The 25711-nt window shown below is 46.3% G+C and overlaps 1 protein-coding gene across 1 annotated transcript in view; it reads left to right on the forward strand.

Moving 5' to 3' along the window:
- Nucleotides 1-20843, forward strand: part of LOC120936106 (C-type lectin domain family 2 member D-like) — a 44699-nt gene extending 23856 nt beyond the window's left edge. The window contains exons 4-7 of the mRNA XM_040348223.1: nucleotides 5540-5660; nucleotides 11958-12097; nucleotides 14222-14322; nucleotides 20391-20843. Coding sequence (XP_040204157.1) covers nucleotides 5540-5660; nucleotides 11958-12097; nucleotides 14222-14322; nucleotides 20391-20517 — 489 coding nt within the window. The 3' untranslated portion in view covers nucleotides 20518-20843. The remainder of the gene's footprint in view (nucleotides 1-5539; nucleotides 5661-11957; nucleotides 12098-14221; nucleotides 14323-20390) is intronic.
- The last annotated feature ends 4868 nt before the right edge of the window (nucleotides 20844-25711 follow it).

Here is a 25711-nt window from a genome sequence, read left to right on the forward strand (position 1 = left end):
TGGTGTGTACAGCCATCAGACCAAAATCCGGCAGCGGACATGTCCGATGAAAACGGTCCGCGGACCGTTTTCATCGGACAGATCCGCTGGTGTGTACGGGGCCTTACATTATATAGGCACACATGTTTTGTCGACAATGCCCCTCCACATAGTTTTTCACGCATTTTCAGGTCGGCGAGTTGCATTGGGTGTTACCCATGCATCCACATCCGTTTCCTGCATTATAGTGAGAGTACTTAGGCTTATATGTAATTTTTTCCTTTTTTTACTCTAAACTCGTATCAACCCCATTGGACATTGCCCCCAGACCTACTTTACTGTAACCTTGCATCCGATGTGTTCCATCGGTTTGCAAAGTTTCTTTCAGTATTAACACATACTTTCCTCCCATTTAATCTCACAGTGATTATGGCTTCATTCAGCTTTCAATATGAAAGCCAACACGCGTTGAGATGTGGTAAGAATCGCAATGTATTTTTCAATAACGGTTTTGATCACAAGCTCATTTTACCTATGTACATCTATATGTGCAATGCCTTATTGTTAAGTATCAGCGCCTTTATGGCGGCATGTTATGGCTCTGTAAACATCTGGCCCATGCCTCGTTTTCCGTTGATATTCACCTTCTTTTTTTTCTTAAAATTACATATGACAGTATCTGTGTAAATGATCTATATCCTGATACAGACACCTTTGGTGTTAAATGTCTTTCCCCCGCCCCCCCTTTCTTTTACTTAAACTACCTTTTTGAGTTGGTTACCAATTTTTACCTGTATGCTCTATATATATACACATATATATTTTTATTCGTACATTTATCCATTCATATATATTTCATTAACATTTTCATGTTTTATGAACTTTACTCTTTATATGGAATTTATCGGGCTTGCATCATGAGACATCTACAGTTCACTATACAAAAGAGAATAACCTATTTCTCTGGTATTCATACTTCTGTATATTTTATACTGATTTTTATTCATATGTTTTCCATCTGTCCTTCTACAACTCTATATCGCGGTATTTCACCGCTTTTACGTCTTTCATTCACTATTTGATTTTCGTCATTAGCATATATAAGAAATATCTATCTCATCTTCACCATTCTTTGCAATGTGTGTCTATGTTTATTAGGCCACTATGTATTCACATATATCAACATATTCGCTCCCCCTCTTTGTTTCTGGATAAATAATTGCCAACACATTATTGATCTACAATACACCTCCCCCGATCATGATTTATGACCGGGACGGGGTTTTTCTGCACACGTTTATCACCTTAGACACTAAGGCCCCGTACACACGGGAGGATTTATCCGCGGATACGGTTCAGCGGACCGTTTCCACGGATAAATCCTCTCGAGGATTTGCGCGGATTTTGATGCGATGGAGTGTACTCACCATCGAATCGAAATCCGCGCCGAAATCCTCTGGCGATGACGTGTCGCGCCTTCGCCGCGATGATGACGCGGCGACGTGCGCGACGCAGTCATATAAGGAATTCCACGCATGCGTCGAATCATTACGACGCATGCGGGGGATCCCTTTGGACGGATTGATCCGGTGAGTCTGTACAGACCAGCGGATCAATCCGTTGGGATGGATTCCAGCGGATAGATTTGAAGACATGTCTTCAAATATTTATCTGCTGGAAATCCATCGCATGGGAGAAAAATCCGCGGAAACAGATCCGCTGGAGTGTACACACCATAGGATCTATCCGCTGAAACCCATTCGCTGGGATTTTTCAGCGGATGGATTCTATCGTGTGTACGGGGCCTAACACTCATGTCCATGTATACATGTAGATGTATTTTTAATACACACTCCCTGGCATTTGTCATTAACCAAGCAGTTCCAGAGACGGAGCCTTTTTTTTACACTTATTTTTATATTCATAATGAATTCTACTTTCATTTTCACATCCATTGCTTTGTATAATCATTTGATAGCATTTCATTGTATTATGTTTCTTTACACTTTCACTTACTCACTTATGCACATTGAGTTCACGTATATATATTTATGTTGATTATTGTTGTATTTTGGACTTTTTGGAATTTTCTCTACATATATTTTTTGGTATGCACAGGTGGGCTGTGACTCTATATTGGCCTTAGGTGTGTCCTGTTACCATAGGCCCCTCCTAGCCAATTACCAATAGAGGTCACATGTTCCCCTTTGATCTCTCTCATATATATATATATATATCAAACAGTTTTATTGCATGTTAGCCATGAATAAGCACTGATTTTGTGCGAAACGTCGGCTGTTCCCCTGTTCCTGTTGTTGTGATCTGGTGATGTATCTGCTGTTCATTTAATAAAAGACAGCCTGTACGGTTTTTGGAGTGCGGCCATCCATCCTTCATCTATCTTTTATAATACAGAAGATGGTCAGAGACTGCAGACATGATACAAGAGATGGTCAGTAACTGCAAATATCATACAAGAGATGATCAGAGACTGCAGACATGATACAAGAGATGGTCAGAGACTGCAGACATGATACAAGAGATGGTCAGAGACTGCAGACATGATACAAGAGATGGTCAGAGACTGCAGACATGATACAAGAGATGGTCAGAGACTGCAGACATGATACAAGAGATGATGTTACGTACCTGGTTTCCAGAGTCTGATGCAGGGTAGCCTCTCTTACGACTCTGGTTCGCGAGCCACTGGATATGGGACAGCGGGCTCGGAGCACAGAGGGGTAGGAGTGCCGGGTGGTGATGTGTAGAAGCAGGTGGACGAATACCTCTGGCAAGTAGATGCTGAACGTACAGCGGAGGATGGGTCAGCGACCCGCACAGAAGCTGCGACTACAGCGGCACAAGTTAGTAATAGTTCAGGTATCCCGGGAAAGCAGGGTCAAACAAGCCGGGTCATAACAGGTGATCGTGCAGAAAGATGACTGAAGAATGGTCGGTAAACAAGCAGGTGGATCTGGCAGCAGTGAAGTCAAGCAGGCGGATGGTCAAACGGAGCCGGGTCAGGATAGGAGAGATGAGAGGAGTCAGACAAGCCGGGTTCGGTGTTCAAATCAGGTTTCAGGTAGAGTAGTCAAAACAAGCCAAGTTCAGTGTTCAAATCAGGTTTCAGATAGCAAACAGGTCTCAGATAGAATCCACGTCAGAACTGCAGATCAGGCAGCAAAGACACTGTGCTGCTGAGGTGTTTAAATAGGCCAGCCTGCTGTTAATCACTGAAATCAGTCTGCACCATTAACCCTTAAGTGGCAGATCCATGACAGATGATCAGAGACTGCAGACATGATACAAGAGATGGTCAGAGACTGCAGACATGATACAAGAGATGGTCAGAGACTGCAGACATGATACAACAGATGGTCAGTAACTGCAGATATCATACAAGAGGTGGTCAGACACTGGACATGATACAAGAGACATAATACAGGAGATGGTCAGAGACTGCAGACATGCTCCAAGAGACTGCAGACATGCTTCAAGAGACTGTTAGGGACTACAGACATGATACAAGAGATGATACAGGAGACAGTCAGAGACTGCAGACATGATACAAGAGGTAGTCAGAGACTGCAGACATGATATAGGAAATGGTCAGATACTGCAGACATGATACAGGAAATGCTCAGAGACGGCAGACATGATATAAGAGATGATCAGAGACTGCAGACATGATATAGGAGATGGCCAGAGACTGCAGACATAGTACAGGAGATGGCCAGAGACTGCAGACATAGTACAAGAGATGGCCAGAGACTGCAGACATAGTACAAGAGATGGCCAGAGACTGCAGACATAGTACAGGAGATGGCCAGAGACTGCAGACATAGTACAAGAGATGGCCAGAGACTGCAGACATAGTACAGGAGATGGCCAGAGACTGCAGACATAGTACAGGAGATGGCCAGAGACTGCAGACATAGTACAGGAGATGGCCAGAGACTGCAGACATAGCACAGGAGATGGCCAGAGACTGCAGACATAGTACAGGAGATGGCCAGAGACTGCAGACATAGTACAGGAGATGGCCAGAGACTGCAGACATAGTACAGGAGATGGCCAGAGACTGCAGACATAGTACAGGAGATGGCCAGAGACTGCAGACATAGTACAGGAGATGGCCAGAGATTGCAGACATAGTACAAGAGATGGCCAGAGACTGCAGACATAGTACAGGAGATGGCCAGAGACTGCAGACATAGTACAGGAGATGGCCAGAGTCTGCAGACATAGTACAAGAGATGGCCAGAGACTGCAGACATAGTACAGGAGATGGCCAGAGACTGCAGATATAGTACAGGAGATGGTCAGAGACTGCAGACATAGTACAGGAGATGGCCAGAGATTGCAGACATAGTACAAGAGATGGCCAGAGACTGCAGACATAGTACAGGAGATGGCCAGAGACTGCAGACATAGTACAGGAGATGGCCAGAGACTGCAGACATAGTACAAGAGATGGCCAGAGACTGCAGACATAGTACAGGAGATGGCCAGAGACTGCAGACATAGTACAGGAGATGGCCAGAGACTGCAGACATAGTACAGGAGATGGCCAGAGACTGCAGACATAGCACAGGAGATGGCCAGAGACTGCAGACATAGTACAGGAGATGGCCAGAGACTGCAGACATAGTACAGGAGATGGCCAGAGACTGCAGACATAGTACAGGAGATGGCCAGAGACTGCAGACATAGTACAGGAGATGGCCAGAGACTGCAGACATAGTACAGGAGATGGCCAGAGATTGCAGACATAGTACAAGAGATGGCCAGAGACTGCAGACATAGTACAGGAGATGGCCAGAGACTGCAGACATAGTACAGGAGATGGCCAGAGTCTGCAGACATAGTACAAGAGATGGCCAGAGACTGCAGACATAGTACAGGAGATGGCCAGAGACTGCAGATATAGTACAGGAGATGGTCAGAGACTGCAGACATAGTACAGGAGATGGCCAGAGATTGCAGACATAGTACAAGAGATGGCCAGAGACTGCAGACATAGTACAGGAGATGGCCAGAGACTGCAGACATAGTACAGGAGATGGCCAGAGACTGCAGACATAGTACAAGAGATGGCCAGAGACTGCAGACATAGTACAGGAGATGGCCAGAGACTGCAGATATAGTACAGGAGATGGTCAGAGACTGCAGGCATAAAAAGGGTCTCACCAGCCAGGGGTCCGCCACAGGCTGTCAGTGAGTGACAGCAGCGATATGAGGGATATTTTTGGGGGCATCAGATTAGTCTAGGGCCAGAGGGCAATTCCGGGACACTGTATTGTCTTGGGTGCCAAATATGGCACGGGGGGGGGGGGCAGACACAAGTGGAGCTTCCCCTTTTGGGTGGAGCTCTGCTTTAAGTGGTGATCTCTGGGTATAGCTATATATAGTTGGTCTCTTTGAAGATTTGTAAAATAACCTGTTGCAAAAATCTTCCTGATTTTAAACTTCACCAGACAACGTAATGTATGCGTGTGTTTTTATATGTTTACCGAAGTCCTTAAATGTTATACTAATGTCAGTTATTTTATGGTTTCAGGCACTGCAATGGTTAACGCATAAGGTGCCGATCTACTGGATTCTAATCTCAAGTGTTTTTTTTGCACTTATCGCTGTCAATGTTGGGACTGCAATATATTTTCAGAGCACGAGTAAATCAGGTAAGAAATGTAATTACATATTAATTTCAGGCAGTCAGCTTGTCTTATTGTCAAAGCATTCATAAGGGCTCATGTTGGTGGGCGTTCTTGTTATATGCAGTATGTGCTCAAAGGGAAAACAGACTTTAGCAATAAAAGGCAGGCCAGTAGGTCCTTCTTAATCAGAAGAAACATTACACAGAGCAAAGCAGGTCAAACAGCCTCCAAATTCAATGGGAATTTTCTAACTTGTGTCTGAACGTGCGTCAAACGTGGGAAACCCACACCTGTTTGTGTGAGCCCTAATTCTGTCCAGCAACTTTTGTGATTCAAACACCTCTGCCAGACAGCTGTGCCGTGAGGGTGACACCACTTTCACTGTTGGCATTAAGAAAAACAGAGGTGTCCCCCAGGGCTGCTGATAGGCCAGTACAACTGGCCCTGTTGTACCGTGCCCAGCCAGCAGGGGGGGGGGGGGGCAATCTGAACAGAGAACAAATGAATGCAGAATGGGGGGGGTGGTGGTGATTCAAGATCTACTACAGTAAAACCTTGGACCATAGTTAGTTCCGGAAGCATGCTTGTAATTAGTGTTGAGCAGAATATGCCATATTCGATTTCGCGATATATCTCGAATATATATTCGAATATTCGAGATATATTCGCTAAATTCGAATATTCGTGATATTTTATCAAAATTAAATGATTGCGATTTTTCGCTATTGCGAATGCGAAAATAATTGCGATTTTTTTGATAACTGCGGTAGGAGCACTCTGATTGGCTCAGAATATTCGTGATATTTTATCGAAATATCGCAACATGCGAATGCGATATTTATTGCGCAATTTCGAGAAATGCTGGAGGAGCGCTCTGATTGGCTCAGAATATTCGTGATATTTTATCGAAATAACGCAACATGCGAATGCGATATTTATTGCGCAATTTCGAGAAATGCTGGAGGAGCGCTCTGATTGGCTCAGAATATTCGTGATATTTTATCGAAATATCGCAACATGCGAATGCGATATTTATTGCGCAATTTCGACAAATGCTGTAGGAGCACTCTGATTGGCTCAGAATATTCGTGATATTTTACAATACAAAATAATTGCGAATATTCGGCAAATGCGGAAGGAGCACTCTGATTGGCTCAGAATATTCTTGATATTTTACAATACAAAATAATTGCGAATATTCGGCAAATGCAGAAGGAGCACTCTGATTGGCTCAGAATATTCTTGATATTTTACAATACAAAATAATTGCGAATATTCGGCAAATGCAGAAGGAGCACTCTGATTGGCTCAGAATATTCTTGATATCTTACAATACAAAATAATTGCGAATATTCGGCAAATGCGGAAGGAGCACTCTGATTGGCTCAGAATATTCGTGATATTTTACAATACAAAATAAAAAGTGTTTTGCATTGGTGGTGATTCTTTACTCTATCCATCTGTCACAGCCGTTTGTCAATCAAACACCTTGAAGATTGAACACGTTCATGCTGCATGCTTTGGACTTTTTTTCACTTCACATATCAAAGACATTTTTATGAAAGATTATTTTTCTATTATTGGGACTATATTTCTTTATATATTTGTTTCACTGTGTATTTCACAAGTTATTTGCGCTTGCTTATTTTATAATTTGCCCACATGTCTTGTCACTAGACATATTTTTTATTCTTGTAGAGCGACTCCATTTTCTGTCTTGTATTAATTTATGTTGTATAACATTTTTGAGTTGCTGCTGTATTCTCCCCTTTTTTAAGGTATGCGCAATTTTTTCCTTCTTACAAAAAATAATAATATCAAACATACAAATATTCATAACATACACATACACAAAGCCCCCCCCTTTTGCATCAGAGACAATCAGAGTTCTCCTACCACAGTTATCGAAAATTCGCAATCATTTTCGCATTCGCAATAGCGAAAAATCGCAATTTTTTTTTTTCAATTTGGCAACATAAAAGGATCGCCTCAGCTTAGCTACTCGGCCCAGGGTCTCTAATCATACCAGCAATGCTTTTAGACGTCGATAGGATGTGATCTGTTTTAAAAATCAAATTGAAAAAATGCGAATATTCGGAATTGCGAATATTCACCGCGAAATTCGAAATATAGCGCGATTTCTCGAATATGCTATATTCGAGTCGAATATTCGCAATGCGAATATTCGTGAGCAACACTACTTGTAATCCAAAGCACTTGTATATCACAGCAAATTTACCCATAAGAAATAATGGAAACTCCAAATGATTCGTTCCACAACCATTTATTCATAAGTCCATCAGTTTATAGTCCATATAAAAAGATTATAGCAATGTGATAGGTTGTGTAACCGTTAAATGTTACTTAGCGCATGTTAATTATGTTTCTGGTTACAGCTTGTATTGTTGGGGTAATATGATTAGAAGGGGATTGTACTCCTGTGGGCAGAGCTGTCTTAATATCAGGGGTGTAGAGGGGTCAGAGTGCTGGAGCATATCAGGGGTGTAGAGGGGTCAGAGTGCTGGAGCATATCAGGGGTGTAGAGGGGTCAGAGTCCTGTGGGGATATCTGGGGTGTAGAGGGGTCAGAGTCCTGTGGGGATATCTGGGGTGTAGAGGGGTTTACCTGCACTGTCTCCATTGTAGGGGCCCAAGAGCATTACTTTGCCCAGGGGCCCATGATGCTATTAAGACGGCCCTGCCTGTGGGGTATATATTCTGTGTAAGTTTGTCAAATAAACGTTCCAGTTTTGCAGCCAAACGAGTCCTTTTTAGTTCTTGGTTGCAATAGGCTTCTATAATATCTGACATGTATGTTCAGACTGGAGGAAGCAGTATACTGATGGAAGCACTCAAGCAGAGTGTGGGATAGTTCTGTCACAGTTGTCACCGAGGCTGGACTTGTGCTCTTCAACTCCATTACATGGAGGGATTGATGTAATTAGCAGTTTTTTCGTGCTTTATTTAGGCTCGCAGTAAGTGCCAAGGGCACAGTATTTCTGGCAGGATCGACCGATTTATTCTGTACTTGCCAAAAATGTGCTTATCCCAAAAAAAGAACACTAATACAGCCACCATAGGCATATCTAATGACTGGTAAGCTGCAATAAAATTACACTATATTGCCAAAAGTATTGGGACACCTGCCTTTACACGTACATGAACTTTTTTTTTTTTTTTAAATCAAAACCTTTTATTATCCAATTGCTCAAATGGTACATATAATCAATGCTTTTCATCATACAAAACAATACAAGTGAAAAACATAACAGGAGATGATTCCATATAATAAGAGCAGTAACAATAAATAATGCCTACCAGCGCACATAAGACCCTTTATATCCAAACAACATAAATAATTTCTTCAACCCCCAGACTCTCCTGGGTCTGGTGCGTGACCATTAACGCATTCAAACTGTAGTTTCCCGCTCCTCTCCCCCTCCTCCACTCCCCCCCCCCCCAGCCACCCCAAAAGGTCTCTACATAAAAAGTCTATCCATAACCAATTCTTGTTAGCGCAAGGCTAGGATCCCCCAACCAAGGTTGCCATATAAGATCAAATTTACCTGCTGCCTTCCTACGGCTAGGCCAACCGTTCTCTACGAAGTAGGGGGTTAACCACTTCAGCCCCGAACCATTTTGCTGGTCAATGACCGGGCCACTTTTTGCGATTTGGCACTGCCTCAATTTAACTGACAATTGCGCGTTAGGGCGACGTGGCTCCCAAACAAAATTGGCGTCCTTCTTTTCCCACAAATAGAGCTTTCTTTTGGTGGTATTTGATCACCTCTGCGGTTTTTCGTTTTTGCGCTATAAACAAAAATAGAGTGACAATTTTGAAAAAAAATATATATTTTTTACTTTTTGCTGTAATAAATATCCCCAAAAATATATAAAAAAATAAAAAAAAATCTTCAGTTTAGGTTGATACATATTCTTCTACATATTTTTAGTAAAAAAAATCGCAATAAGCGTTTATTGATTTTTTTTTTGCGCAAAAGTTATAGCGTCTATAAAATAGAGCATAGTTTTATGGCATTTTTATTAATATTTTATTTTTACTAGTAATGGCGGCGATCAACGATTTTTATCGGTACTGCGACCTTATGGCGGACACTTTTGACACATTTTTGGGACCATTGGCATTTTTATAGCGATCAGTGCTATACAAATGCATTGATTACTGTAAAAATGTCACTGGCAGGGAAGGGGTTAACACTAGGGGGCGAGGAAGGGGTTAATTATGTTCCCTGGGCGTGTTCTAACTGAAGGGGAATGGGACTGACTAGGGGAAATGACAGATCGCTGTTCATACATTGTATGAACAGACGATCAGGCATTTCTCCCCCTGACAGGACCGGGAGCTGTGTGTTTACACACACACAGCTCCCGGTTCTCGCTCTGTAACGAGCGATCGCGGGTGCCCGGTGGTGATCACACCCGACAACTGTTCATATGTTCACACCTCCCCCTCATACAACTGCGGGAAAAAACAGATCTCCCTCTCTTTCCAGGGGCTAAAACCCTGTAAATCCTGTAGCTCTGAATATCTAGGATTATGCCATACTGGGGTAAACGGCAGAGGCCTCGTACATGAACTTTATAGGCATCCCAGTCTTAGTCCGTAGGGTTCAATATTGAGTTGACTCACTCTTTGCAGCTATAACAGCTTTGACTCTTCTGGGAATGCTGTCCACAAGGTTTAGGAGTGTCTATGGGAATGTTTGACCATTCTTCCAGAAGTGCATTTGTGAGGTCAGGCACTGATGTGGACGAGAAGGCCCAGGTCACAGTCCCCTCTCTAATTCATCCCAAAGGTGTTCCATGGGGTTGAGGTCAGGACTCTGCAGGTCAGTCAAGTTCCTCTACCTCAAACTCGCTCATCCATGTCTTAATGGACCTTGCTTTGTGCACTGGTGGGCAGTCATATTGGAACAGGAAGGTGCCATCTCCAAACTGTTCCTACAAAGTGGGGAGCATAAAGTGGTCCAAAATGTCTTGGTATGCTGGCTCCTTAAGACTTTCCTTCACTGGAATTAAGGGGCCAAGCCCAACCCTGAAAAAACAACCCCACACCCTAATCTCCTCCACCAAACTTTACACTTGGCACAATGCAGTAAGGCAAGTACCATCCTCCTGGCAACCACCAAACCCAGACACCTCCATTGGTTTACCAGACAGAGAAGAGTGATTTGTCACTCCAGAAAACATGGTGGTGTAAGGCTTGGATGCAGCTGCTCAGCCATGGAAACCCATTTCAATAATCTCTCTACACACTGTTGTTGTGCTAATCTGAAGGCCACACAAAGTTTGGAAGTCTGTAGCCAATGACTAAGCAGATAGTTGGTGAATTCTGTGCATTGTGAGATTCAGCATACGCTGACCCCTGTCATTTTTCGTGGCTGAAGCCCTGTACACACGGCCGGGAATCTCGACACGAAAAAAACATCGGTTTTCCTGATGAGATTCCTTGCAAGCTTTCCTGCTCGCGGAGTGTACACACGGGCTATTAAAAAGAACTGCCGTTCTTTTGAATAGCAAGAACGCTGTGACGTCATTGACTATGACGAGCATGCGCTAGTCACATTCGTTGCCGTCGCCGCCATCTTGCTACACTGCCCTTGTAAGCTACCGCGCATACGTCAAAGTCTCATCGAGCATGCGCAGGCTTACCCGGGACAGGTATCATATACAGACACTCGGTTTTCTCAGCAGGAAAACACTGCTGAGAATCACGACGAAAAAATAGAGAGCAGGTTCTTTTTTTTGTTTTTCTCATCGAGATTCCAGGCAGTTTTCCCTACGAGAAACCATACACACGAAAAGCTCTCCCAGCAGCTTTCTTGCCGAGAAAACCATGCGTGTGTACGAGGCCTGAGTTGCTGTTTCCAGTTGCTTCCACTTTGTTATAACACCACTAACAGTTGACTGTGGAATATTTAGTAGCAAGGAAATTTCACGGATGGACTTATTACACAGGTGGCAACCTATCACGGTACAACGCTTAAATTCACTGAGCTCTTGAGAGCGACCCATTCTTTCAAAAATGTTTGTAGAAGCAGTCTGCATGCCTAGGTACTTAATTTTATACACCTGTGGCCATGGAGGTGATTGGAACATCTGAATCCAATGATTTGAAGGGGTGTCCCAATACTTTTGGTAATATAGTGTATGTTTGCTCATAGATATCCTTTAATAGTAAGATTTCCTCTAGGAAAAGCTGACAATAACTGTTATTACAGTGACCGATAAATTATTTCAATACCAATTTGATAGCCCAGAGCAGCCACTGACACCCCATTATCTGTAATCTTCCCTCTAGAGCCATTGTGTCCTGCAGACTGGATCCTGGTGAACAGAAGCTGCTACTACTTATCAGACAGCAAGAAGAACTTTACAGACAGTCAAATGTTATGCAATAATTATGGCGGCTCCCTGGTGATGATAAGAAACAACACGAAGGTGTGTAAATAGTATTCACCATCCATTCCTCCTGATAATGAGTGTGGTCCTACTCTAATCTCTGGGAGTACCAACGTTAATGTGCATACCTAGAAACTTTTGAAAATCTGAATCATTCTGAGAATGAGGGATGGAGAGGGAGTAGGATGGTGGGCAGGGCTTGTCAAAAAGCGTGTGTTTTTTTAACCGTTTACTTTTTTTGTGAATTAGTAGGAGTGCTTATTTATGAAAGGGGTTGGTATCTGGGGACCCCCTATTTTTAAAGGGGGGTTCCAGGTTCCAATAAGTCATACTTCATATTCCCATCGCACACTTTCCTGGATCCGCTCTTGGGTTTGGGTGCTTGTAGCAACAACCAGCTGGATACTGGTACACGTTACAGTAGGAATATTTGCCAGCGCACCATGGAGCGACATAAATAGCGTCCAAACAGATGTTTTATTGCATGATCACAACACAAAGAGAGTGCAACGTTTCGGAGCCGCGCAGTGCCCCTTCGTCAGGCAGGTTCCAATAAGCCCCCACTCACAGACCCCCACAACCACTAGGCCAGGGTTGTAGGGAAGAAGCCCTTCATCATAAGGATATGTTGCTTTGCCAGGGGATTCCCCTGTCAAGGTACCCCCCCACGAGGCCTGGTATGGTTCAGGGAGGGGGAGTGACACTCATTCCTCCTTTCTTGGCCATCCAGACCCAGTTAAGTCTGGTATGGATTTTGGGGACCTCATTTTTCTTTATTGTTTTTTGTCTGATGTCCCCCCTTAACCCCCCCCTTCCCGCGCAAAGGTTCTGCTGTGGGTTTTTTGGGGGGGCACAATCCCCCCCCCATGAGTTTGATTTTAAATGACTTTAGTCCCAGACTAAGTTTAGCAGCACTAGTAGTTATCAGTTATCTTGACATTAAGAACTAGGGGCCAGATTCACAGAAGAGATGCGACGGCGTTTCTCTTAAACGCCGTCGTATCTCAGAGTATCTATGCGACTGATTCATAGAATCAGTTACGCATAGATAGCTCTTAGACCTGACAGGTGTAATTGTCTTACACCATCGGATCTTAGGATGCAGTACCTCGGCCGCCGCTGGGTGGAGTTTGCGTCGTATTCCAGCGTCGGATATGCAAATGAGGTTTTACGGCGATCCACAGCGGTTTTTCGCGTTCGTTACGTCATTGCTAGTATAGTTTCCCGTCGCAAAGTTAGTCGTCGTTTTACCTGCCCTAACTTTACACAGTCCATGTTAAAGTATGGCCGTCGTTCCCGCGTCGAATTAAAAAAAAAAAATTCTTGCGTAAGACGTCCGGGAATACGAAAGTACGCTACGCACTTCGCCGTTCGAAAAAATGACGTCACTTCGCGCAAAGCACGGCGGGAATTTCAAAACGGAGCATGCGCAGCAGGTCCGGCGCGGGTGCGCGCCTAATTTAAATGGCCAACGCATCTTTGAATTTCGCGGGCTTACGCCGGAGGCCGCCGGCGTACGTTTTCACGCAAGTGCTTGGTGAATCAGGCACTTGCGATGAAAGCTTGCGGCGGTGTAACGTATATACGATACGTTACGCCGCCGCGATTCTACGTGAATCTGGCCCTAGGAAACTGTCCATTCCTAGTTCTCCACTGCAATTTTTGTCAGCACTCTCACAGCAAGTGTATTTTTCATGTGGACTTGGGGCAGGGTATTGTGGTCACAAATGGGCTAAAATGGAGCTCTAGGCAAATAAACGAATAACCGACTGAAATATAGTTAAGGCCTATACACACAATACGAAAATCGGATTGTCGGAAATTCAGACAAAAGCTGGATGTGCAGACTATAAAATTTTTGTCAGATGTGAACTCAACATCTGATTTTTGTTTCATTAGTACAGTTTTCATCGAAAAAATTAAAATCATAAAAGCAAGACTACGCATGCTCAGAAATGAAAGAATACATACAAAACTATTCAACACATTACGTCACTTCTGATGTTGTATTCTGTCCTACAAAAATGTTTGTATTGTGAGTAACCACTTCACTTTTCACATGAGACTAGGATGCCACAAAACACGGACGCTCAGTCGTCCGAAAATTTGATAGTGTGTTTGAGGCTTTAGAAATGACGATTTCTATGATGTCTTTATTCACAGGAAGACTTGAACAAGCTAAATACACATGATGATTTTTGGATCGGGCTCAGGAGGGATGAAAACGAATGGAAATGGGTCGATGGCACAGATTATACTGAGGAGTAAGTATTGTGTGTATACAGGGGTCAAGTCCTGGGGAAAAAAGTGTGGGAACTCCCACCCAAGACCCCCTCCCCCACCAAAAAAATTAACAATTATGGGGGTGGGTGGTATGTAGATGAGAGGGGTGCGGAGTGTATGGGGTGGGTAGTATCAAATGCACCACTGGCCACTGATGCATTGGTGACCAGTGGCAGGTAATTAACCCTTTTGTGCTGCATTAGTGACACCAGCGTCAGTGTTTATGAACCCTTTCATGCTGCACCAAATAGGGGTAATAAACACTGACGCTGGTGTCACTAATGCAGCACAAAGGGGTTAATTACCTGCCACTGGTCACCAATGCATCAGTGGAAGTACATTAACCCCCTCATTGCTGAATACCATTGTAAATTACCCCCCCCAAGAAGCAAAAACGTCAGACAGTTAACATAGCTAAGCCACTGTGATACAAAACTGTCTTAGGTAGGTTAGGTCTCCACAACTGCACCTCTGGACCCCTTTACATTACACAGCACCCTGCACCTCTGGGCCCCTTTACATTACACAGCACCCTGCACCTCTGGACCCCTTTACATTACACAGCACCCTGCACCTCTGGGCCCCTTTACATTACACAGCACCCTGCATCACTGGCCCCCTTTACATTACACAGCACCCTGCACCTCTGGACCCCTTTACATTACACAGCACCCTGCACCTCTAGGCCCCTTTACATTACACAGCACCCTGCACCTCTGGACCCCTTTACATTACACAGCACCCTGCACCTCTGGGCCCCTTTACATTACACAGCACCCTGCACCTCTGGACCCCTTTACATTACACAGCACCCTGCACCTCTGGGCCCCTTTACATTACACAGCACCCTGCACCTCTGGACCCCTTTACATTACACAGCACCCTGCACCTCTGGGCCCCTTTACATTACACAGCACCCTGCACCTTTGGACCCCTTTACATTACACAGCACCCTGCACCTCTGGGCCCCTTTACATTACACAGCACCCTGCATCACTGGCCCCCTTTACATTACACAGCACCCTGCACCTCTGGACCCCTTTACATTACACAGCACCCTGCACCTCTGGGCCCCTTTACATTACACAGCACCCTGCACCTCTGGACCCCTTTTACATTACACAGCACCCTGCACCTTTGGACCCCTTTACATTACACAGCACCCTGCACCTCTGGGCCCCTTTACATTACACAGCACCCTGCACCTCTGGACCCCTTTACATTACACAGCACCCTGCACCTCTGGGCCCCTTTACATTATACATCATCCTGCACCTCTGGACCCCTTTACATTACACAGCACCTTGCACCTCTGGACCCTTTTACATTACACAGCACCCTGCACCTCTGGGCCCCTTTACATTACACAGCACCTTGCACCTCTGGACCCTTTTACATTACACAGCACCCTGCACCTCTGGGCCCCTTTACATTACACAGCACCTTGCACCTCTGGACCCTTTTACATTACACAGCACCCTGCACCTCTGGGCCCCTTTACATTACACAGCACCCTGCACCTCTGGACCCCTTTACATTACCCTGCACCTCTGGGCCCCTTTACATTACACAGCACCTTGCACCTCTGGACCCCTTTTACATTACCCTGCACCTCTGGGCCCCTTTACATTACACAGCACCCTGCACCTCAGGGCCCCTTTACATTACACAGCACCCTGCACCTCTGGGCCCTTTTACATTACACAGCACCCTGCACCTCTGCACCCCTTTACATTACACAGCACCCTGCACCCCTTTACATTACACAGCACCCTGCACCTCTGCACCCTTTTACATTACACAGCACCCTGCACCTCTGGGCCCCTTTACATTACATAGCACCCTGCACCCCTGGACCCTTTTACATTACACAGCACCCTGCACCTCTGGACCCCTTTACATTACACAGCACCCTACACCTCTGGGCCCTTTTACATTACACAGCACCTTGCACCTCTGGGCCCCTTTTACATTACACAGCACCCTGCACCCCTTTACATACATTACACAGCACCTTGCACCTCTGGACCCCTTTACATTACATAGCACCACACCTCTGGGCCCTTTTACATTACACAGCACCCTGCACCTCTGGGCCTCTTTACATACATTACACAGCACCCTGCACCTCTGGACCCCTTTACATTACACAGCACCACACCTCTGGACCCCTTTACATTACACAGCAACACACCTCTGGACCCCTTTACATTACACAGCACCACACCTCTGGACCCCTTTACATTACACAGCACCCTGCACATCTGGACTCCTTTACATTACACAGCACCCTGCACCTCTGGACTCCTTTACATTACACAGCACTCTGGACCCCATTACATTACACAGCCCTGGACGCCTGTATGCTACACAGACACCCCCCCCTAACAGTTATGGACCCCCTGCATGTTACACAGACCCCCTACAGTGAAGACACTCCCCATTCAGTACAGACCCACCCCTGTATAGTAGAATCCCCCCCATTCAGTACACATTCCCCCCCATTCAGTACACATTCCCCCCCCATTCAGTACACATTCCCCCCCCATTCAGTACACATTCCCCCCCCCATTCAGTACACATTCCCCCCCATTCAGTACACATTCCCCCCCCCATTCAGTACACATTCCCCCCCCCATTCAGTACACACCCCCCCCCATTCAGTACACATCCCCCCCCCCCATTCAGTACACATTCCCCCCCCCCATTCAGTACACATTCCCCCCCCCCATTCAGTACACATTCCCCCCCCCCATTCAGTACAGATTCCCCCCCTCCCCTTCAGTACAGATTCCCCCCCATTCAGTACACATTCCCCCCCCATTCAGTACAGATTCCACCCCCCCCCCCCTTCAGTACAGATTCCCCCCCATTCAGTACACATTCCCCCCCCCCCCCCATTCAGTACACATTCCCCCCCCCCCCCATTCAGTACAGATTCCCCCCCATTCAGTACACATTCCCCCCCCATTCAGTACAGATTCCCCCCCCCTTCAGTACAGATTCCCCCCCCCCCTTCAGTACAGATTCCCCCCCCATTCAGTACAGATCCCCCCCCCCATTTAGTACAGATTCTCCCCCCCCCCATTCAGAACAGATTCCCCCCCCCCCCCTTCCGTACAGATTCCCCCCCCCCCATTCAGTACATACCCCCCCCCCCCCATTAAGTACAGATTCCCCCCATTCAGTAACCCTTATGTACCTCAGATGATCGGGACATGCCAGACACCACTCATGGACTTGTCGGATCCCCTCCCCCTGTGTAAACATACAGGAGGAGGGGGAGGCGGGCCGCTTCACTCGGCTGTGCCGAGACTGATCAGAGCACGGAGAGCAGGGAGGGATCTGACGGCCGGGTGTCACTACAGTGCGGTTCGCACCCCCGCAAAGCCACACTACCTCAGGCTCCTCTCTCCGCGTACTTTCTAAAAAATGCGCGCCGCTGCCTAATCCCGCCCGCTCAGCCTTGCTGTCTCTTCAGTCGCGCGGGGGGTGGGCGCCTGCCGCTCCGCTGCTTAACCTGCCTGCAGTCTCCGCTTCAGTCGGAGGGGGGGCACCGGCCTGACACCCCCCAGTGGGTGCCCCCCCCGCCCCTCACTTAGTAAACGCTGCATTCCCGACTATTCTCTGCTCGAGTCCTGCAGGGGGAACGTGCGTTCCTGCTGTGAAAAAAGTGCAGGGACGCCGTTCCCACGCGTTCCCGCAGGACTCGAGCCCTGGTATATTAGGAAACAACTTGTCTTCTCTTGTCCTGTATGTTGGGTGTAATTCTCAGTATCTGTTCTTATTCTGGATGTATGGACTCTGCACAGTACCACTTCTTCTTTCTATTTAGCTATATAGAGTATGGAGATGTGTGTGTGTGTGTGTGTGTGTGCAAGATCGGGATGACAGGATGGAGGTGTGTTACTCCTTATCCTGTAGTCTGTGTGTGTTACTTACTCCTGACCTCTGCAGTCTGTGTGTTACATACTCCAGACCTCTGCAGTCTGTGTGTTACATACTCCTGACCCCTGCATTCTGTGGCCCAGATTCAAGAAGCACTTGCGCCCGCGCAACCATAGGTTGCGCGGCGCAAGGGCTTACTTGCTCCGGTGTAACGAGTGCTCCTGATTCAGGAACCTCGTTACACCGACTGCAGCCTAGGATGTGACAGACATAAGCCTCCTTATGCCTTCACATCCCAGGCTGCATTCTTGCGTTGGCCGCTAGGGGGCGCGGCCATTGTGATCGGCGTATAGTATGCAAATTGCATACTACCACCGATTCACAAAAGTTGCGCGGGCCCTGCGCACGCAAGGTACGGAGTTTCCGTACGGCGACTTTAGCATAAGGCTGCTCCTGCTAATAGCAGGCGCAACCAATGCTAAAGTATAGCTGCGCTTCCCGCTCGCGACGTTCAAATTTTACGTCGTTTACGTAAGTGAACCGTGAATGGCGCTGGACGCCATTCACGTTCACTTAGAAGCAAATGACGTCCTTGCGACGTCATTTGCCGCAATGCACGTCGGGAAAGTTTCCCGACGGAGCATGCGCTGTTCGCTCGGCGCGGGAGCGCGCCTAATTTAAATGATTCCCGCCCCCGGCGGGATCATTTACATTAGACGCCCTTACGCAGGGCAAATTAGCATATCGCCCGCACAATTTACGGAGCAATTGCTCCGTGAATCGCGGGCAAAGCGCAATATTTGCGTGGGCGCAGAGAAAAATATTTGCTCTTTGCCCACGCAAATATTGCGCGAATCTACCTGAATCTGGGCCAGTGTGTGTTACATACTCCTGACCCCTGTAATCTGGGTGTTACATACTCCTGACCCCTGTAGTCTGTGTGTTACATACTCCTGACCCCTGTAGTCTGTGTGTTACATACTCCTGACCCCTGTAGTCTGTGTGTTACATACTCCTGACCCCTGTAGTCTGGGTGTTGCATACTCCTGACCCCTGTAGTCTGGGTGTTGCATACTCCTGACCCCTGTAGTCTGGGTGTTGCATACTCCTGACCCCTGTAGTCTGGGTGTTGCATACTCCTGACCCCTGTAGTCTGGGTGTTGCATACTCCTGACTTCTGTAGTCTGTGTTACTTACTCCTGACCCCTGCAGTCTGTGTATTTTACACACTCCTAACCCCTACACTATGTGTGTTATATTTTCCTGACCCCTGCATTCTGTGTGTGTTACATACTCCTGACTCCTGTAGTCTGGGTGTTACATACTCTGCAGGTGTTACATACTCCTAACCCCTGTAGTCTGGGTGTTGGATACTCTTGACCCCTGTAGTCTGGGTGTTGGATACTCTTGACCCCTGTAGTCTGGGTGTTGGATACTCCTAACCCCTGTAGTCTGGGTGTTGGATACTCTTGACCCCTGTAGTCTGGGTGTTGGATACTCTTGACCCCTGTAGTCTGGGTGTTGGATACTCTTGACCCCTGTAGTCTGGGTGTTGGATACTCTTGACCCCTGTAGTCTGGGTGTTGGATACTCTTGACCCCTGTAGTCTGGGTGTTACATACTCTTGACCCCTGTAGTCTGGGTGTTACATACTCTTGACCCCTGTAGTCTGGGTGTTACATACTCCTGACCCCTGCAGTCTGTACAACACACTCCCGACCCTTATGCTTTATGACTTACACTCTCCTGATCACTGCACAAACATAGGTCCACTTACTAATATACTGGCAGGTGACCTGCGGCCTGCTAAGCACACTTCACCATGTCTCTAGTCGTAGTACTTAGGACATTTTGTGTTTTATACCTGCAGTGTCTGCCTCATGGTCCAAAAGTCTGTCACCAATTATTTCAGGGTGTTTTTAAAAAAAAAAAAGCATGGCATGGTTTTGTGAGTGTGGCTACAAATGAGGGTGTTGTTTTGGGTGTGGCTAAAAATGGGCGTGGCCAGTAGGCTGTCCCCAAATTGCATTTTCAAAATCTGGTATCCTTGGTATAGCAATTCCCCAGGTAGACAATGAGCATAAATGTTGAAGCTTTATAATCAGCTGTGTAATCCTAATCCCTGCAGTGTCTATGTTTGTTGATGATAATATATCTACAGGGTGGAAGAGTACCGCAATGACACCAGGCTGGACTGTGCCTTTCTGAATAGAAAAAGAATGGCCTTGGACTGCGCCACGTCTCGACGCTTTATATGCAGCAAGACAGCTAGCGGAGTTAACACCTGACCTTCCTGTCTTTTCTGGACCTTCCCTAATATAAGACTTGTCAATATACATTGAACTCCACTCCACCCAGGAACACCATCCCTCCATCCGTCTTCCATAAAACTTCCTGTCATTTATATTATATTTTAATGCTAACTTTTTTTACTAGTTTTTAATAGAATAGAGAATGATGAAACCCTCCATCAGGTGTTGTCTGTGTCCCTTTTGGGGAGATTTGGCTTAATTTCCTGTACCAAAGACCTCTCAGAGGAGGAGGAGGATTACTGGATGCAGTAAAGGCCACATAATATATAATTTTGTTTTTTATAATAAATTATTTTTTTATATTCCTGTGATCTGTTGTATATGTTCACTGAATAATGTCTTGAATGAAAAAACAAACAAATCTACAGTAATTGTTGTATGATATACATTGCTATAGCAAACTAAAGGCCATCTAGTTAGGGTTTAGTACTACTTTAACCACTTGCCGCCCGCCCTATAACAAAATGACGGCGGCAAAGTGGTTTCAATACCCTGACTGGACATCCTATGACATCCTCAGGATATTGAGCCGCTGTGCGCCCCCGGGGGCGCGCATCATGGCGATCGTTGTTGCAGGGTGTCAGTCTGACACCCCGCAACACCGATCTAGGTAAAGAGTCTCTGACGGAGACTCTTTACCACGTGATCAGCCATGTCCAATCACGGCTGATCACGATGTAAACAGGAAAAGCCGGTAATCGGCTTTTCCTCACTCGCGTCTGTTAGACGAGAGTAGAGGAGAGCCGATTGGCTGCTCCTCTGACAGGGGGGGTTTGTGCTAAAAGATTATCAGCGCAGCCCCCCGAGGATGCCCACACTGGACCACTAGACCACCAGGGATGCCCACCACAGGTATGCCACCCTAGACCACCAGGGATGACAATCACAAATAATGAATGCCAATCGGTGCCCACAATGGTTGCCAATCAGTGCCCACAATGGGCATCACTGATTGGCAGGCATTATTGTTTGGCACTGATTGGCATCCATTAGTACAACACACTACAGTACATTAGTGCCACCTATCAGTGCCCATCTATGCCCATTCGTGCCACCTATCAGTGCCCATCCGTGCCACCTATTAGTGCCCATCCATGCCGCCTATCAGTGCCCATCCATGCCTCCTATCCGTGCCCATCCGTGTTGCCTATCCGTGCCACCTATCAGTGCTCATCCGTGTCGCCTATCAGTGCCGCATATTAGTGCCCATCATCAGTGCCCCATCAATGCCACCTCATCAGTTCCACCTCATCGGTGCCCATCAGTGCCGCCTTATCAGTGCAGTACCATCAGTGCCCATCAGTGAAGGAGAAAACGTACTTATTTACAATGTTTTGTAACTGAAACAAAAAAAAAACTTTTTGTTTTTCTAAATTTTCGGAATTTTTTTTATTTTTTTGCAGGAAATAAAAATCCCAGAGGTGATCAAATACCACCAAAAGAAAGCTCTAATTGTGGGAACAAAATTATAAAAATTTAGTTTGGGTACAGTGTAGCACGACCGCGCAATTGTCATTCAAAGTGCAACAGCGCTGAAAGCTGAAAATTGGTCTGGGCGGGAAGGTGTATAAGAAGTGCCCTGTATGGAAGTGGTTAAAGCAGGGTTCCGGGCATAAAATTATTATTATTTTTTTTCCCCAATCTCAATAACATTATTATGAATATTCATTAAAACATATTAATAAAGCACGATCGGTACATAAACAGTTGCAAAAACTTACCTGATATCATCTCAGGGATCTTGTGGCCATTTCCATCATAGCTGTGGGCATTATGAAGCCCAGTTCATGTTTCTTCCGGGATTTTCCAAGAGAGGTGCATGCTGGGATTTTTAGGCACAGTAATGCCCAGAGACTCCTGGGAAATGAGTGTCATAATTTCCCAGGAGGCAATAGGGTCTTAGGACAGGAAGTTTTTTCCCACGCGGACTAGGAACTAGGCAGATTCTGAAATCTGCCTAGTAACAGCCATATAGAAGTAAGTAAATAAAAAATTAAGGGGGCGAGGAGTGCTTAAAGGGTGACTTTAAAAAACAATTGCATACTTGTTCATCCGTCAAAAAAGCATGTAAATTAGTTTGGTGTGAATGGGTCCAAATCAAAAGTTTTCAGGCTATATTTCAGGCCAGAGGCACCCTGCTCTTTTGCCAGCACTTCTGCTGGGGACTACACATCATCCCCTCTGGCTAATTGTTGGGGAAGAAGGCTGGATTCCTCCACACCCAAACTGTGTAGCTGCCATTGGGGAGGTGAGCTGGCTGCTTCCTTTTCCGTTCCCTCATCTGGCTGCTGGGACAACATGTCTGTGGTACTTTCTCCCAGATGCACAGATCTTTGCTGGGGAGGAAAGACCACGTTCTCCACCCTGGTCAACTGTTGGGGAGGGACGATGAACACCTTCTCTCCCTTCTCCACCTGTATCGGCTGCTGGGAAGTGATCACCACAGGGGTGGGGCAGAGGTGGGGCAGAGGTCTTGAACCCTCTGACCAGTGACCAGCACTTTAGCTGGGGAAGTTCCTCGAACTCCACAGATACTGCTGTTGGTGATGGGCAGAGCATAGTGAAATGTGGCCCTGATACCAGCTCTTCTGCTGGAGGCTCATCATGTTGAGCCTCCAGCTAACTCAGCAGAAAAGTCGATCAAATCCCCTGTCTCTGCAACTGGTGTCTGGGGATAGAGGTTCACCATCTCCTGTCCGTGGAACCCAGAAGATGATATCGGTGCTGGGCAGAGGTTAGCAGTACTCTGCCCTGCTGTCAGCACTTCATCTTTGGGGATGGCAATATCCAGATTTTCCACTGCCGATTCTCTGGCATACTGCTGGACAGGCACATTCCTCCATCCAAGATCATCCCATGCAGAAACAGGATCATCAAGGTCAGTCAGCACTTGCTGCATCTGCCATAAGACCTCTGCGTCCATAGCTGCGGGGGCAGGTTGGCAAAGCACACTGTTACTCTGCCACATTGCCAATTCTTCATCCAGGATTTCAGCGTTGTCCACTGGTATTTCCTGATAGTCCCAGGCAAAGGGAGCCCAGCCCTGGCACTGAGCAGAGTCTAGCAGCCGTCTGTAGGCGATCTCCAGCTCCCATTCCTGAACGGCCAGAAACTCCAAATCTTCCAGTGCCCAGTGCACTTCCGAGATGTTCAGTAGCCCTTCTCTGAAATCCATGATTTCGTCCAACCGCCACTCCAAATCACTCCCAAAGTTAGAGTCCCCTGTCAGCTTCACATACAACAGTCCCAGGCCGCCGTAGCTTAAGCCTTCCGTTGGGCTGTCATCCGCTATCCAGGGACATGCTTGGGATACATACCACCGAAGGGCTCTGTAGTTCTCATCCAGCCGCATCTCTGCCCAGACCAGCCTGCTTAATTCAGCTGTCTGTAGCTTGTGCGTTTTTTCTCCCAACAACAGCACCCGCAATCCATAATGCGACCAGTACCTTTCCTGCTTTCCCAGTTGGAGGTGAGAACTTTTCCATGGTTTCGCTGCTTACGGGCTAGCGCTTCCTTCCAGAGTTCGCAGCGTACAGAATCCGACCATCCCAGCAGGACCTGCTCTGATACTGGTCCTCTATGCTGTATCTGCTTCTCTCAGAACCTCCTTCCGAATTCCTCTTCCATGGCGGCTGGTATCTGTACCTCTCCTTTCCTCTCCTGCTATCCGAACCTTGGATCCAGGTGGAGGTTGGATGTCCCCGACTGCAGGAAGCGTCCCGCTGCTAGCCACCAATGTAACAGAACGTCCCACACTCCGCTTGAGTGCTTCCATCATATACCGCTTTCTATCAGTCTGGATATAGATATTGGATATTCCAGCTGCCCTCAACAAATGAGACGAGACTTGTTTGTATGCTAAACATGGAGGGGTAGATCCACGTACAATGGCGCATTATTGCGCCGGGCGTAGCGTATCAAAGATACACTACGCCGCTGTAACTTACTTTTTTTTTGTTTGAATCCTCAACGAATTTGCACCGTAAGTTACGGCGGCGTAGTGTATCTTTTGCGGCGTAAGGGCGCGGAATTCAAATGGAAGTGATGGGGGCGTGTTTTATGTAAATACGTCATGACCCGACGTAAACGACTTTTTTTTAAACTGCGCATGCGCCGTCCGTGGGGGTATCCCAGTGCGCATGCTTGAAATTTCCCCGGAACAAGCCAATGCTTCCGACGGTGACGTCATTCTACGCAAATCCCAATTCGCGAAAGACTTACGCAAACGACGTACAAATTTCAAATTTCTAGGCGGGAAGGACGGCCATACTTAACATTGAGTACGCCTCAGAACAGCAGCTTTAACTATACGCCGGAAAAAGCCGAATGCAAACGAAGTAAAAAAATGCGCCGGGCCGACGTACGTTCGTGGATCGCCGTAACTAGCTAATTTGCATACTCAACGCGGATTTTGACGGGAACGCCACCTAGCGGCCGCTGAAAAATTGCAGCTTAGATCCGACGGCGTACTAAGACGTACGCCTGTCGGATCGATCCCAGATGCCGTCGTATTTTGTTTTGTGGATACAAAACAAAGATACGACGCTGGAAATTTAAAATGACGCCAGCATATCAGTAGATACGCCGGCGTAATCCTTTTGTGGATCTGCCCCAGAGTGTTTAATAGAACCAAGAATGCAACCTTATATACAGTTTAAAGAGAAGGTAACCAGAACATAAATTAACATGTGCTAATTAACTAATCATTTACCCAGACTAGGCGACTCAGATATGACATTTCAGAGTAGGTGTCCCATCTCCACTCACCAGCTATACAATACACATTATCATAAGTGTAAACACAGGACATCTTCACACAATAGCAAGATCAATTAGCATCTAACAGTATGTGTCCCAACATGATGAATGAGTCACTCTTACAATTAACCTGTTGAGTTCAGAATCAACAAACAGTAAATAGTTCTTTACAGATATCCTGGAATATATTGTGGATAATAATCACATAATCCCATCTCAGGTAGTCCAAGATATCATTTCTCAGTCATCCTATGCCCCTAGTGGACATAGGATAATTTTAGACATAAGATGGTTCGGGAATGTCCCGGGTGAGTCTGTCACAGCCATTAAAGTTCATGTGTGTGTAAAGGGAGGCGTGTGGCAGGCGCAACACTATAAAGTGCCTCATGCGCTGTGGCATTAGAACAGGTGT

The sequence above is a fragment of the Rana temporaria genome, chromosome 4 (assembly GCF_905171775.1).
Source record: "Rana temporaria chromosome 4, aRanTem1.1, whole genome shotgun sequence".
Classification (NCBI taxonomy): Eukaryota; Metazoa; Chordata; class Amphibia; order Anura; family Ranidae; genus Rana; species Rana temporaria.